We start from the raw sequence: 13237 nt of genomic DNA on the forward strand, positions 1-13237 counted from the left end.
GCAGTGAGCCGAGATCACGCCATTGCACTCTAGCCTGGGCAACAAGAATGAAACAGCGTCTCAAAAATAAAATAAAAGTGGATTTGCCAAGAGGGAGAGCATGGTGGGAAAGAGAGAGTGGTGCTAAGTCAACAAGTATTTCCTGTCTGTCATACGCTGGGCCCCGGCCCAGGCATCACGGATATGGCAGTAAAAAAGCAGACAGCGTCCCTGCTTCCGTATGGAAGAAGGATCATCACCAAGTAAACACATAAATTAATGAGACAATTTCCAGTAGTGCTGAGTCCTGTGAAGAATGTGGAATACCATGGTGTGATAAGAGAATCACACAGGGGAAAAGCTGCTAGATAGGGTGGTCAGGCCACGAGGCGACATGTCAACAGAAGCCAGGCTTTTCTGAATTTCATTTTCCAACATCTATAAAATAGGCCAGGTGCAATGGCTCACGCCTGTAAACCCAACACTTTGGGAGGGTGAGAGAGCCGGATCACCTGAGGTCAGGAGTTCCAGATCAACCTGGCCAACATGGTGAAATCTTTTCTACTAAAAATATGAAAGAATTAGCTGGGCATGGTGACATGCACTTGTAATTCCAGCTACTTAGGAGACTAAGGCATGAAAATTGCTTGAACATGGGAGGTGGAGGTTGCAGTGAGCCGAGATCACACCACTGCACTCCAGCCTGGGAAACAGAGTGACACCCTCTCCAAAAAAAAAAATCTGTAAAATAGAGACGAGGATACATATCTCACAAACGTCTTCAAAGGCTTGAATGAGGTAATGCTTACAGAACACATGCAGGGTCCTGACAGCTATACTTAATAAATGACAGCTGCTACAACTTATGTAATATTAAATGTAACTTTCCAAGTTAATAAAGTTAAAGAACCTAGAGCCTGAAGGGTTGTCTTTGCTAATAAGTTTGGGAATTTGCCTTTTCAGAGACCTCCAGTGGACTTCACAGACTTGTCCAAGCTGCCCCTGGCCCTCCATGACCCACCCCCTACTCCTGGACAACCAGAGGAGATGCAGCTGCTTAGAGAGGAGGCGACTCCTAGACCCAGGGACAGCCCAGTCTGGTGCCAGTGTGGAAGCTGCCTCCCATCCCAACTTCCAGAGAGCCACAGGTGCCTGGAGGAGCTATGCTGCCGGAAAAAGCCGGGGGCCTGCATCACCACCTCAGAGCTGTTCAGGAAGCTGGTCCTGTCCAGGCACATCCTGCAGTTCCTCCTGCTCTACCAGGACCCCTTGCTGGCGCTGGATGTGGACTCCACCAACAGCCAGCTGCGGCACTGTGCCTACAGGTGCTACGCCACTTGGCGCTTCGGCTCCCAGGACATGGCTGACTTTGCCATCCTGCCCAGCTGCTGCCGCTGGAGGATCCGGAGAGAGTTTCCCAAGAGTCAAGGGCAGTACAGTGGCTTCAAAAGTCCTTACTGAAGCCAGATGCGTGGCTCATGCGTGTAATCCCAGCACTTTGGGAGGCCAAGGCAGGCAGATCACCTGAGGTCAGGAGTTGGAGACCAGCCTGGTTAACAAGGCAAAATCCCATCTGTACTAAAAATACAAAAATTAGCCATGGATAGTGGCACGTACCTGTAATCTCAGCTACTTGGGAGGCGGAGGCACGAGAATCACTTGAACCTTGGAGGCGGAGATTTCAGTGAGCCAAGATTGCGCCACTGCACTCCAGCCTGGGAGATACAGCAAACCCTGTCTCAAAAAATAAAACTAAAGTCCTTACTGACAGCAGGGGGCTGCAGTAGCCACATTAATATGACCTTTGCTAGCATCTTGAACATCCCCTGCAAAGCTCTGTGGCCACATTTTCACCCAGAAGGGAAATGTGCTTTCATCTTCTGTAGCACTCTGTGTCTGAGAGCAAAGTAACCTGGTTAAACAAACCAGAATCCCTCTGCCTGGACACAGAGCAGACAGATTCAGATGTAAGTCTCAACTCTGTCCCTAGGAAGCTGTGTGTGGCCCTAGTCCTCTCACCTCTGCCTCCGTTTCCCCATTGCCCAACTACTATCTCAGAGATACTGTGAGGATAAATTAAGTGTACATGAACTGTCTCGTTAATGTGTAAAGAGCTATGTGAATGCAAAACATTTCATTATGAGGTCAGACTAGGATAATGTCCAACTAAAAACAAACCTTTTTGGTTATGGTTGGAGAATGTGGAGGACTAAAGGTGGCCACAAATACTTTGACACTCAAATCCCCCAGGACCTAAGGGTCTTATCTCCTCCCCTTGAGTATGGGTGGCTCTGATTGTTTTATCCAAAAGTGAAAGTGATGTTGTGCTGGTTTCAGATCTTGGTCTTAAGAGACTGACAGCTGCTACTTCCTGTCCCTTGGAACTCTTGCTACCGGGGATGCCAGACTCTATTTAAAAGTCTGTCTACCCTGGTCGGGTGTGGTGGCTCAAGTTTGTAATCCCAGCACTTTGGGAGGCTGAGGAGGGCCGATCACTTAAGGACAGGAGTCCAAGACCCAACTCTCCAACATGGTGAAACCACAGCTCTACTGAAAATACAAAAATTAGCTGGACATGGTGGTAGGCACCTGTAGCCCTAGCTATCAAGAGGCTGCGACAGGAGAAATGCTTGAACCTGGGAGGTGGAGGCTCCACGGAGCTGAGATCATGCCACTGAACTCCAGGCTGGGTGACAGAGCGAGACTCCATCTCAAAAAAAAAAAAAAATGTCTGCCAATCCTGAGACCGCCCTGCTATGAGGAAGCCCAAGCAGCCATGTGGAAATGCCTGACCAGCCCCAGCTTTCAGGCCATCCAAGCTTGGTCACCAAACGAGAGAGAAGAAGTCTTCAGGTGATTCTGGACCCTGCTAACATATGACCGACACTGCATGATACATCCCAAGTAAGAACTTCTCCATAAATCTAGAAAATCAAAATGCTATCTTAATTCACTAAGTTTTGGGCCTGTTTGTTCCACAGCAACAGATAACTGGAAGAGAGCAAGCCTGATGAATGGGCACAGACTCAGCCCATACCTTCCCTGGTTCTAATGTTCTTAGGGAGCCCAGGCCAACCCTGGAACCCTCAGGAACTTCAGTTTCCACTGGACAGTTCGAGAAGGGCTATAGCCCAAATCAGTTAACTCACCAGACCAGCCCTGGAATCCATCAAATCTAACTCTGAGCTACCCAATGCAGTCCAATCCTCATCACAATTCTATGACTGAAGACCAGGCACTGTGGCTCACACCTGTAATCTCAGGACTTTGGAAGTCCGAGGTAGGTGGATCATGAGGTCAAGAGTTCAAGACCAGCCTGGCCAACATGGTGAAACCCCATCTCTATGAAGAATACAAAAATTAGCTGGGCGTGGTGGTGGGTGCCTATAATCCCAGCTACTCTGGAGGCTGAGGCAGGAGAATCGCTTGAACCCAGGAGGTGGAGGTTGCAGTGAGCTGAGATCATGCCACTGCACTCTAGCCCAGATGACAGAGCAAGATGCTATCTCAAAAAAAAAAAAAAAAAAAAACAAAAAAAAAAAAAAAAAAAAAAAAAAAAAAAAAACGACAACAAAACAAAACAATGCTATGACTGAAAGCGACTAAAAATCTGCCTTGATGCCATTAACAGCCTGTACTTTGCAGCCATTCAGAACTGACGCAGTCTGGACGCCAGCTACTTCAAAAACAACCCGCAACCACACCTTTACCATTTCCATCATCAACTGCTAAGAATAGGAAAATGCATAGTGACAGGTTTTAGGATCCTGCTTTAGGATTTCCTTTTCCTGGTTTTGTCACCAGAGTTGGCTATTTAACTGTTTCTAAACAAAAGCCATTTAATCGAACAGTGTGGAGACCACTGTTAAATATTGTGACTGATAAAGGATCTGTGAATTTTTTATACATATTCCAAGAGTTACCATTTTGATCCCTTTTAAAAACCAGCAGCTTTCTACACTACTCATGTAGAACAGCATGAATACAAATGTTTTTCGATACAGGGTTTTATCTGGCTTTAAACTCAGGAACCAAGTTAATTATGCCAGATTGAACTTTGATTTTTCACTACCTTTTCAAGGATATTTTTTAAAGTGCATTATTATATATAATTTCTTTGGAGTTGACACTTCTTTAGTCCAGGAATTCTATGTCACTGTGACAGGTTTCCATTCTGATGGCCTCTGGGCCTTTGTACCTTCGTGTTTGGTGCCTTATTCCTAGTATATTTCTATCACCTTAATGAGGCCACAGATGGAATTAAAATGTGAAATTACAAATCATCACTGGATCCATCTGCTTTTCTCACCTTCCCCACTGATGCTCTGGGCGAGACAGTGACATGTCACTTCAACTGTGTAACATGTCACACACGTCCCACAATAACAGGTGTCATAGTTGTATTCTTATTTTTAGTTTACTGTAGAAAATAATGTCATCTCCAAAGGTGATGGGAGTCACATTTTGTAGGATGTGTTTTCTTATTCTTCTGCTATGGTAACTGCCAGTATTCATGGCTTCGTCTCTGTGAAAAGAAGGGATCTTCGTCTCAGAAAAGAAGGGATCTGCTTTCTCTTGGCTGATTTCACATAATATCGGTAATGAACTTTCATTCCTCATTCGAATGGGAAATTACTTTTTAAACCCTTCCTGATTTTAGCCTGGTAATGTAAGTGTCCTTAATGTGACTGTTTTGATAATAAAAAAAAATGATGTATAATTTATTTAAATCTTCTCTTTATTTCCTTTCTTTTCAGAAGGTCCCCAAATCACAGTTAACTCATTCATTGACACATTCATTCAACAACTATTCATTGAGACACTCTCTAGAGATCAAGGATAAATAAGGTTGCTGGTCTCGTGAAAATATGAAGAGATGAAAAATAATTCCAGCAAATGGAATCTGGCAACTGGTGCTGAGTGTCACGGTGAAGAGGCAAATGATGCCATGAGAGCTTATAGCAGGGGAATTTAGCCTACTGGGGCGATCAGCCTACCTGAGGAAGGAATGTTTTAGCTAAAATTTGAAGGATGAGCACTACTTAAATAGTGAATGGGGAAGGCAGAAGCATTCTAGGCAGAGAGATCAGTATGTGCAAAGGTCCTGGGGCAGGAAAAGCATAGCAGGTTTACAGAACTTAGAGACCTGTATATGCCATAAACAGGACAGGGAAGTGAGGCATGAGTCACGGTTGGAAGCAGGCAGGGGCTGGCTTCCTGGAATCTTGTGGGTCACGGTAGAGTTTATCTTTATCCTAAGACCTAAGCCACGTAAAGGTTCTAAACAGGAGCCTGGTGAGATCATACTTAATTTTGATTTTTATTTATTTATTTATTTGTTTGTTTGTTTGTTTTGAGATAGAGTCTTGCTCTGTTGCCCAGGCTGGAGTGCAGTGGCTTGATCTTGGCTCACTGCAACCTCCGCCTCATGGGTTCAAGTGATTCTCCTGCGTCAGCCTCCCGAGTATCTGGGATTACAGGCATGCACCACCACACCCGGCTAATTTGTGTACTTTTAGTAGAGAATGTTACCAGGATTGTCTCAAACTCCTGACCTCAAGTGATCTGCCAAAGTGTTGGGATTACAGGTGTAAGCCACTGCTCCCAGCTCCCACATGAATTTGTAAACGCTCACTGCGATCGCTGTGTGGAAAATGAGCTAGGAGCGGTGGTGGATATGGTCTTTGTTTTTGTTTCAGTCTTTCCCTACTCCATGAAACATTTGTCCCACATATGCGGCCAAACAGAATGTTTCTCTTTTCTTCCCTCCTCTTCCTCTTGGGAAGTCACCAAAAAAAGGGGGGAAAATCAGCAGCAAGAGAAAAGGAGGAAAAGCTTTGGTGTGCCTTGAATTTTGGAATAGCCCCTGCCCCAAGTTGGCAGGGATGAGACTGCTTGTTGAGCTTCAGATCACAGGAAGGAGTGCAGGAAATCAGGAGACGAGGGGCAGTCAGCAGGGCCCACTGGGTATCCACCCTGCGGTGTAAGGCCTAAAATCAAGCTCTCGTATGAGGTGCTGCCTTGACATGAGGTGAAATCAGGAATGCCTGGAATAGCCTAACCCCAAGTTTCTCTCCCAGTCCTCCCTTGGCCAAGGGTGCCCAGTGAAACAACCTTCCTTATCAAACAGACCTGATGCAGTTCCTGCTAACCCATGGAATTGTCCAAATGAGCCAATCACATCCGTCAGGGAAACCAGGTCCTCCTCACCCTCTTGTTGCTACAGAGCATGCTCCCACTGGCCCTAGTTGTTCACTCTGTTTCTGTGTGGCCCTGAACGGCATGTGGGAGTCTTCCTCCCTGAGCTGTGAGTGTGTGTGACCAAAAATTGCTGCCAATCTCATCTGCCCAGTGTTGGGTGTCACGTGTTTAGCCATCCCCAGAACGCTGGGGTGGGAACAGGGAATCCCTCCCTCACCACTGAGGTAAAGAGGAGGTTATTAAAACATCCCTAATTCGGCCAGGGCAGTGGCTGACACCTGTAATCCCAGTACTTTGGGAGGCTGAGGCAGGTGGATCATCTGAGGTCAGGAGTTTGATACCAGCCTGGACAACATGGTAAAACCCTGTTTCTCCTAAAAATAGAAAAAATTAGCTGAGCATGGTGGCCAGCGCCTGTAATCCCAGCTACTTGGGAGGTTGAGGCAGGACAATCACTTGAACCTGGGACGCAGAGTTTGCAGTGAGCCAAGATCGTACCACTGCACTCCAGCCTGGGCAATAAGAGTGAAACTCCATCTCAATAAATAAATAAATTAAATAAATATCTAATTCCAGGCCAACCAGCAGCCCTAAAAACTTAATCTTGGTCTGGCTTCTGCCCAAAGTCATGGCCACACAAAGCCCTGCCTATTAGAGGCAATAAGGAACCATGACCACCACCCCCATTTATTCAAATTATCTACTTGAATGTACCAGGTGGGGTTTCACCCTCTGCTGTTTGTATGTTTCTCAACCCATATTCTAATCCCATGCAGTCATCATTCAGGAAGATCCCCTAATTCAACTTTTCTTTTTTGAAAAAATTAGAAATTCCCATCTTCTTTCACTTTAACTATGACCTTTCAGCTTCGTGTTTTTCATTCCTGAGGGCTATGAATCATAGTTCCAAAATAAATGATGATCTATGGAGAGGATTTTGCATTTCCAACATCCTTAGCTAACTTTGCTGAATTATGATAGTCACATGATCCTGAGGCCTCAGGAATCGGAGGAGGAGGCTGATGCTGACTCACCATTTTAACCAAATAAGCGTCTCACCTAGCCTGGATAAGGGTCAACTCACACTAACAGGGCTCTTATGCAGGCTTGTTCATTCTGGTAAGTCATGAATATTTGTTTTATGTCCCCCAAAAAACAATAAGCCCCTCAGAGGCAAGGAACTCATCTTGGTTTTTGTCCCTTCCACACCTGTCTCATCCCAGTGGTGTGTGGGCACTGGAAACAGGTTTAAATCCTGGCTTGGTCACTTATTGGCCAAGTGGCCTGATACAGTTTGGTTGTGTCCCCACCCAAATCTCATCTTGAATTGTACTCCTATAATTCCCATGTGTTGTGGGAGGGACCCAGTGGGAGACAATTGAATCATGGGGTGGTTTCCCTCATACTGTTCTTGTGGTAGTGAATAAGTCTCATGAGATCTGAGAGTTTTATAAGGGGTTGCTCCTTTCATTTGGCTCTCATTCTCTTTTTGCCTACCACCATGTAAGATGTGGCTTTGCCACTCCTTGCCTTTGCCAGGATTGTGAGGCCTCCCCAGCCCTGTATAACTATGAGTCATCTAAACCTCTTTCCTTTATAAATTGCCCAGTCTTGGGTATGTCTTTATTAGCAGCCTGAGAACAGACTAATACATGGCTTCGGGCAGCTTTTCATGAGTCTAGCCATGGTAGCTATTCTTATGATTTGGTTGGTGCCCAAGCATCGCTCTTGAGCTCCAGGCCCATATATCCAACCACCTCGAGATAATTCTATACTTAAATGGTTTAGTGGCAACTTAACAGATACAAAAGACAAATCATGATCTCTGTTCACCCCACCCACCCACATGTGACTTCCAGGGCTCTAAGTTCAGAGAGTAGCACCACCTGCCATGAGTTCAACTTCCCAAGCCAAAATTCAAAACCTTGATGTCTCCCTTCTCCTTCCCCATCTGTCCAACCTCATCCCTTCATTATGAGGTTGCACTTATTGAGCGCCCCGGCACTGTGCAGGAGCTGGGGGTGAACAGGTGAATAAGACAGGCTCTTTGGGAGGTTAGGTGCGGTGGGGGAGACAGGCAATCATAGTGAAAAGAAATGGGTTGAGGACAGCTTGGAATAGATTTTGAGAGAAACAAGCAGGATCCTATGATAGGAGCAAGGGAGTTACTTCTGAGAGGGGGCAGGGAGGGTTTCTCCAAGGAAGTGGCATTTATGCTAGATGTGAATATCGAGAAGGAGCCTGCTGTCATGAGTTGAAAGATGGGCATTCCAAGAAGAGCGACAGCAAACACAAAGCTGAGAAGTGGGAGAGAAAAGAGCGTCCCAGAGCTGGGCATACACCTATAATGCCAGCAATGAGAGATCATCCCTTAAGCCCAGGAGTTTGAGGCCAGCCTGGATAACATAGTAATACTTTATCTCAAAAAGAAAAAAAAGAAAGGAAGAAAAGGAAAGAAATGAGTGTGTTCCAGGAACTGTCAGATGGCCAATGCAACCATGCTCTGAGAGACACAGACTCGCTTGTTTTCTTACTGCCTCCTAAACCGTGTGGTCCCGTTTCACTGAAACAGAAGCTCAAAGAAAGGTGAAATTCACACAGGCAAGCACAGCCTTAGGAGGGTTATGAAGCTCGTGAGACATAAGCGGACTCTCACTGGAGGAAGGGGCTGGAAACAGTGGGATGAAAGGAGGCATTCCCAACAGGACGAGTGGCACAAGCCAGGCCCAGAAAGAAATGACTATGATAGCGGTGGGAGATTAAGTGGCACTGATTTGGGGAAACCTTCAAAAAGAAAAAAAGGCCGAGATGTTTGAGCCAGTTGCAAAGTTAAGATAGAGCCATTCTTGGGTCTGAAAGAGGACATGAGAGAAGCAATGACTTAAGAACATTCCTCAGACACACATGAGGACACGGGATGGGAGGGGAAGCCCGGGGTAGTGACATCACTTAGGAGTCTGCTGGGATTATATAGGAGTGTCTCAATGAGCTACCTCCTGTACTGCTGAATTGGCGGTGGTGATAGAAAGAAAAGGAAGACTCATTAAAATGTATTTTTTTTCTTTTTTTTTCTCCTTTTGTAGAGATAGAGTGTCCCCATCTTGCCCAAACTGGTCTTATACTCCTGGCCTCAAGCAGTCCTCCCACCTGGGCTCTCAAAGCTCTGGGATTATAGGTGTGAGCCACCACCCCCAGCCTGGTTAAATGACTTTTTAAAAATTCCTTTAAGTCCAACAGGAGGAGCTCGGTTAAGTAAATTATGGCACATTCGTATAACAGAAGAGTTTGCAGCTATTTTAAATGATGCCACAGAAAGACAGTTAATGACACGGACAGATGTTCAAGGCAGAACACAGCATGTATGACATTTCTTGCTTAAGGAGAATCTGAGCTTTTAACGAGATCTTTTTTTTTTCCTGAAGAGATAGTATTTATTAAAAATCTTTAATCTTCAGTGCACATTTAAGGAGACAAAGAAGAACTGCCTCATTCCTCCTTGGAGTATGTTATAGATAATAACAAACTCTTTCTTTTTTTTTGAGATGAAGCCTCACTCTTGTTGCCAAGGCTGGAGTGCAATGGCGCAACCTCAGCTCACTGCAACCTCTGCCGCCCAGGTTCAAGCAATTCTCCTGCTTCAGCCTCCTGAGTAGCTGGGATTACAGGCGTATGCCACCATGCCCAGCTAATTTTGTATTTTTAGTAGAGACAAGTTTCTCCATGTTGGTCAGGCTAGTCTTGAACTCCCAACCTCAGGTGATCTGCCTGCCTCAGCCTCCCAAAGTGCTGGGATTACAGGCATGCCACCACACCTGGCCCTAATTTTTTTGTATTTTTAGTAGAGACAGGGTTTCACCATGTTGGCCAGGCTGGTCTCAAACTCCTGTCCTCAGGTGATCCACCTGCCTCAGTCTCCCAAAGTGCTGGGAATACAGGCATAAGCCACCAAGCCTGGCCTTCAATACAGTATTTTAAAGACAAATACTAGGGAAGAAAAGATTGATTCAAAGTATCATTCTGGCCAGGCTCTGTGGCTCACATCTGTAAACCCAACACTTTGGGGGGCCAAGCCAGGAGGATTGCTTGAGCCCAGGAATCAAGACCAGCTTGGGTAACACAGTGAGACTCTGTCTCTACCAAAAAAAGAAAAAAAAGAATCATTCTCCCTGGATAAAGCAAGATGCTTCTCTTCTTTTGATGTATATAATTTAGATCCTAAGACTTAAGCTGTTTTGTATCTTGCCTTGCCTTTTTCCTCACTTGACATTACAGCATAAGCATTTCCTCCATATAATTAAATATATTTCATAAACATTTTTAGGAGTCCCAGGTAGCTGGGACTACAGACGTGTGCCACCGGCTAATTTTTGTATTTTTGTAGAGGCAGGATTTCACCATTTTGGCCAGACTGGTCTCAAACTCCTGACATCAGGTGATCCGCCCACCTCAGCCTCCCAATGTGCTGGGATTACAGGTGTGAGCCACCGGGCCTGGCTGAAACCATACTTTTATCAGTCGTACCTGTGGTCATTAAGCGCAAATATGTAACAGATTTGGGACTCTTTTTAACTAATTTAGACCCAAATACTTTTAAAGGATGGTATACATATAAAATGCAGATGTCCCTAAATTTCATTAAAAGGTTATTTTTTTAATGTTATATTATTAATACACTTAAAAAGCAAAGTAGAGGCCATGCACAGTGGCTCATGCCTGTAGTCCCAGCACTTTGGGAGGCTGAGGTGGGTCACGAGGTCAGGAGTTCGAGACCAGTCTGGCCAATACGGCAAAACTCCATCTCTACTAACAATACAAAAATTAGCTGGGCATGGTGGCGCAGGCCTGTAGTCCCAGCTACTCAGAAGGCTGAGGCAGGAAAATTGCTTGAACCTGGGAGGCGGAGGTTGCAGTGAGCTGAGATCCCGCCACTGCGCTCCAGCCTGGGTAACAGAGAGAGACTCTGTGTCAGAAAAACAAAAAAGATATTGGGTGTTTGTTTTTGGTTTTTGTTTTTCTGTTCCACAATAGATTCAGTCTCGTGGACTACCCCACACTGCCTCTTGCAGTCACAGGTTATTGCCCATCCACCCTCTATCCTACGGTGCCTTTCAAAGGGTGTGATCTCTGAGGTCTTTTACAGCCTAGTGACCAAACATTAAATGGGCTAAGATGTCAAGATCCAGGTATTAGAATAGGTCCAGCTCATCTGCAAGAATATCATCCTTTCCCCATCTCCTCCATTTCAACAACCTGTAATTCCTCCCACCCACTGAATGGGAGGAAGCATCTACAGATCATGCAGCTGACATGGAACTTGTATCTAGAATATATAAAGAACTCTTACACTTTGAAATCATAAGACAAAAGGCCAGGCATGGTGGCTCACACCTGTAATCCCAGCACTTTGGGAGGCCAAGGTGGGCATACCATCTCAGGTTAGGAGTTCGAGACCAGACTGACCAACGTGGTGAAACCCCACCTCTACTAAAAACACAAAAATTAGCTAGGCGTAGTGGTGCATGCCTGTAATCCCAGTTACTTGGGAGGCTGAGGCAGGAGAATTGCTTGAACCCAGGAGGCAGACGGTGCAGTGAGCTAAGATCCCGCCTTGCACTCCAGCCTGGGCAACACAGAGAGACCCTGTGTCAAAAAACCAAAAAGGACATTGGGTCTGATGGGGTTGAGAGGATTATCTGTGATCAACATACGGCCTATGAGATAAGAGTCAGGGTTTTTCTGTTCTGTTTTTTTTTTTTTGCTTTTTTTTTTTTTCTTGTTCCACAATAGATTCAGTCTCAAGGACTACCCAGGGAAAGCAACAGCAAAATTATAAAATGATTTTTTCCTCACTTTTGCTATCAACTTGTTCTTTATTTAGACGTTCTGCTTCTGGAAGTAGATATAATTACACTGTGTGCCGCACATAGCTGTCATTACGTTATACAATGACGTATTTCACAATGTCTGTGTGCCAGATAAGTGAATCTTACAGCTTTAAATGCCTGAACATGTAATTTAAACATTTTTTCACTAAGGGTTCTTCTGAACAAATGACACTGTCTCATCTGACTGGCCTTTTGCGACTCAAGGCCATGGTAACAAATGTCAGTCTTACATAACTATAACCAAATGACGCCCTAAAGGCACACTGAGGGCTGTCACCACTGGCCTCTAAACTAAATGGTCCCAGACTGATGAGTTGTTTTGGAGTTCTTGGCTCTGCTTTTCATAGAAACATTTCTTTTTTATGGGCTATTTGTGTATCTGCTGCTCTTAGTATTGGTGGCCTTGGGCAATGTGTCCCATCCCTTTCTAACTTGCTGCATTCAAAGAAATGTTTGTTTTACCACCTACGTTACTGGTGACATAGTACATTTTTCATCTGTTAGATCCTAGGGCTGTAGCCATAGTCTTTTCAATTCCAAGTTTCAGGAGGCTAATAGCTTAAGCAAAAAATGTACGTTTATTCTAAGATTATGGGGGTATCTCAAAGGTAAAGGTGAACGGGGTAGGGAGCAGAACCAGGGAGTAGAAGCTCAGCAGAAACCAGAGGCCATTCTCTTCGTCTCTCTCACCTCTGTGTGTCTTTGCCTGGCTGTTTCATTGTTTTACTTCCGCAGATTACTGTTCTAAGCTTCTCCATGCACGTGAGGGTTATGTCAAATCCGTTCGAGTCACCTACAGAGAAGAAAGAGTTGTCTGTATCCCAAGGCCAAAGCCAGAGAGACTGGGCCGGTTTGGGTCAGGCTCCCACCTGTGTTCCAGTCACCTGTGGCCAGGAGAATAAGGTCACATCGTATAAAAATGGCTGCTGCGCCACCTCTAGGAGAAAGGACAGCCTAGAGGAAGGAGGAACTGGCTTAATGTCTTCACCAGCAACAAAGGAAGCAGAAAATCAAAACTGTTCCAATTGCATCTAAAATAAAAATAGAGGCTGGACGCAGTGGCTCACACCTATAATCCCTGCACTTTGGGAAGCCGAGGCAGCTGGATCACTTGTGCTCAGGAGTTCAAGATCAGCCTGGGCAACCTGGTGAAACCCTGTCTTTACCAAAAG

The 13237-nt window shown here is 45.3% G+C and overlaps 1 protein-coding gene and 1 long non-coding RNA gene across 4 annotated transcripts in view; one reads left to right on the top strand and one right to left on the bottom strand.

Annotated features, from left to right (window-relative positions):
* The window catches only part of P2RX7 (purinergic receptor P2X 7), a 41497-nt gene extending 38583 nt beyond the window's left edge, over window positions 1–2914 (top strand). For all 3 annotated transcript variants that reach the window (XM_037744190.1, XM_017544250.2, XM_037744189.1), the window contains one exon: window positions 943–2914. In XM_037744190.1, the coding sequence (XP_037600118.1) occupies window positions 943–1440 (498 nt within the window). In that variant the 3' untranslated portion in view covers window positions 1441–2914. The remainder of the gene's footprint in view (window positions 1–942) is intronic.
* Window positions 1–13237, bottom strand: part of LOC108315125 — an 18273-nt gene continuing 5036 nt past the window's right edge. The window contains exons 2-3 of the long non-coding RNA XR_001829837.2: window positions 12756–12858; window positions 1–34 (exon numbers count right to left, since the gene is read on the bottom strand). This is a non-coding gene — a long non-coding RNA (uncharacterized LOC108315125). The remainder of the gene's footprint in view (window positions 35–12755; window positions 12859–13237) is intronic.

Source organism: Cebus imitator, unplaced genomic scaffold (genome assembly GCF_001604975.1).
Source record: "Cebus imitator isolate Cc_AM_T3 unplaced genomic scaffold, Cebus_imitator-1.0 Scaffold169, whole genome shotgun sequence".
NCBI lineage: Eukaryota > Metazoa > Chordata > Mammalia > Primates > Cebidae > Cebus > Cebus imitator.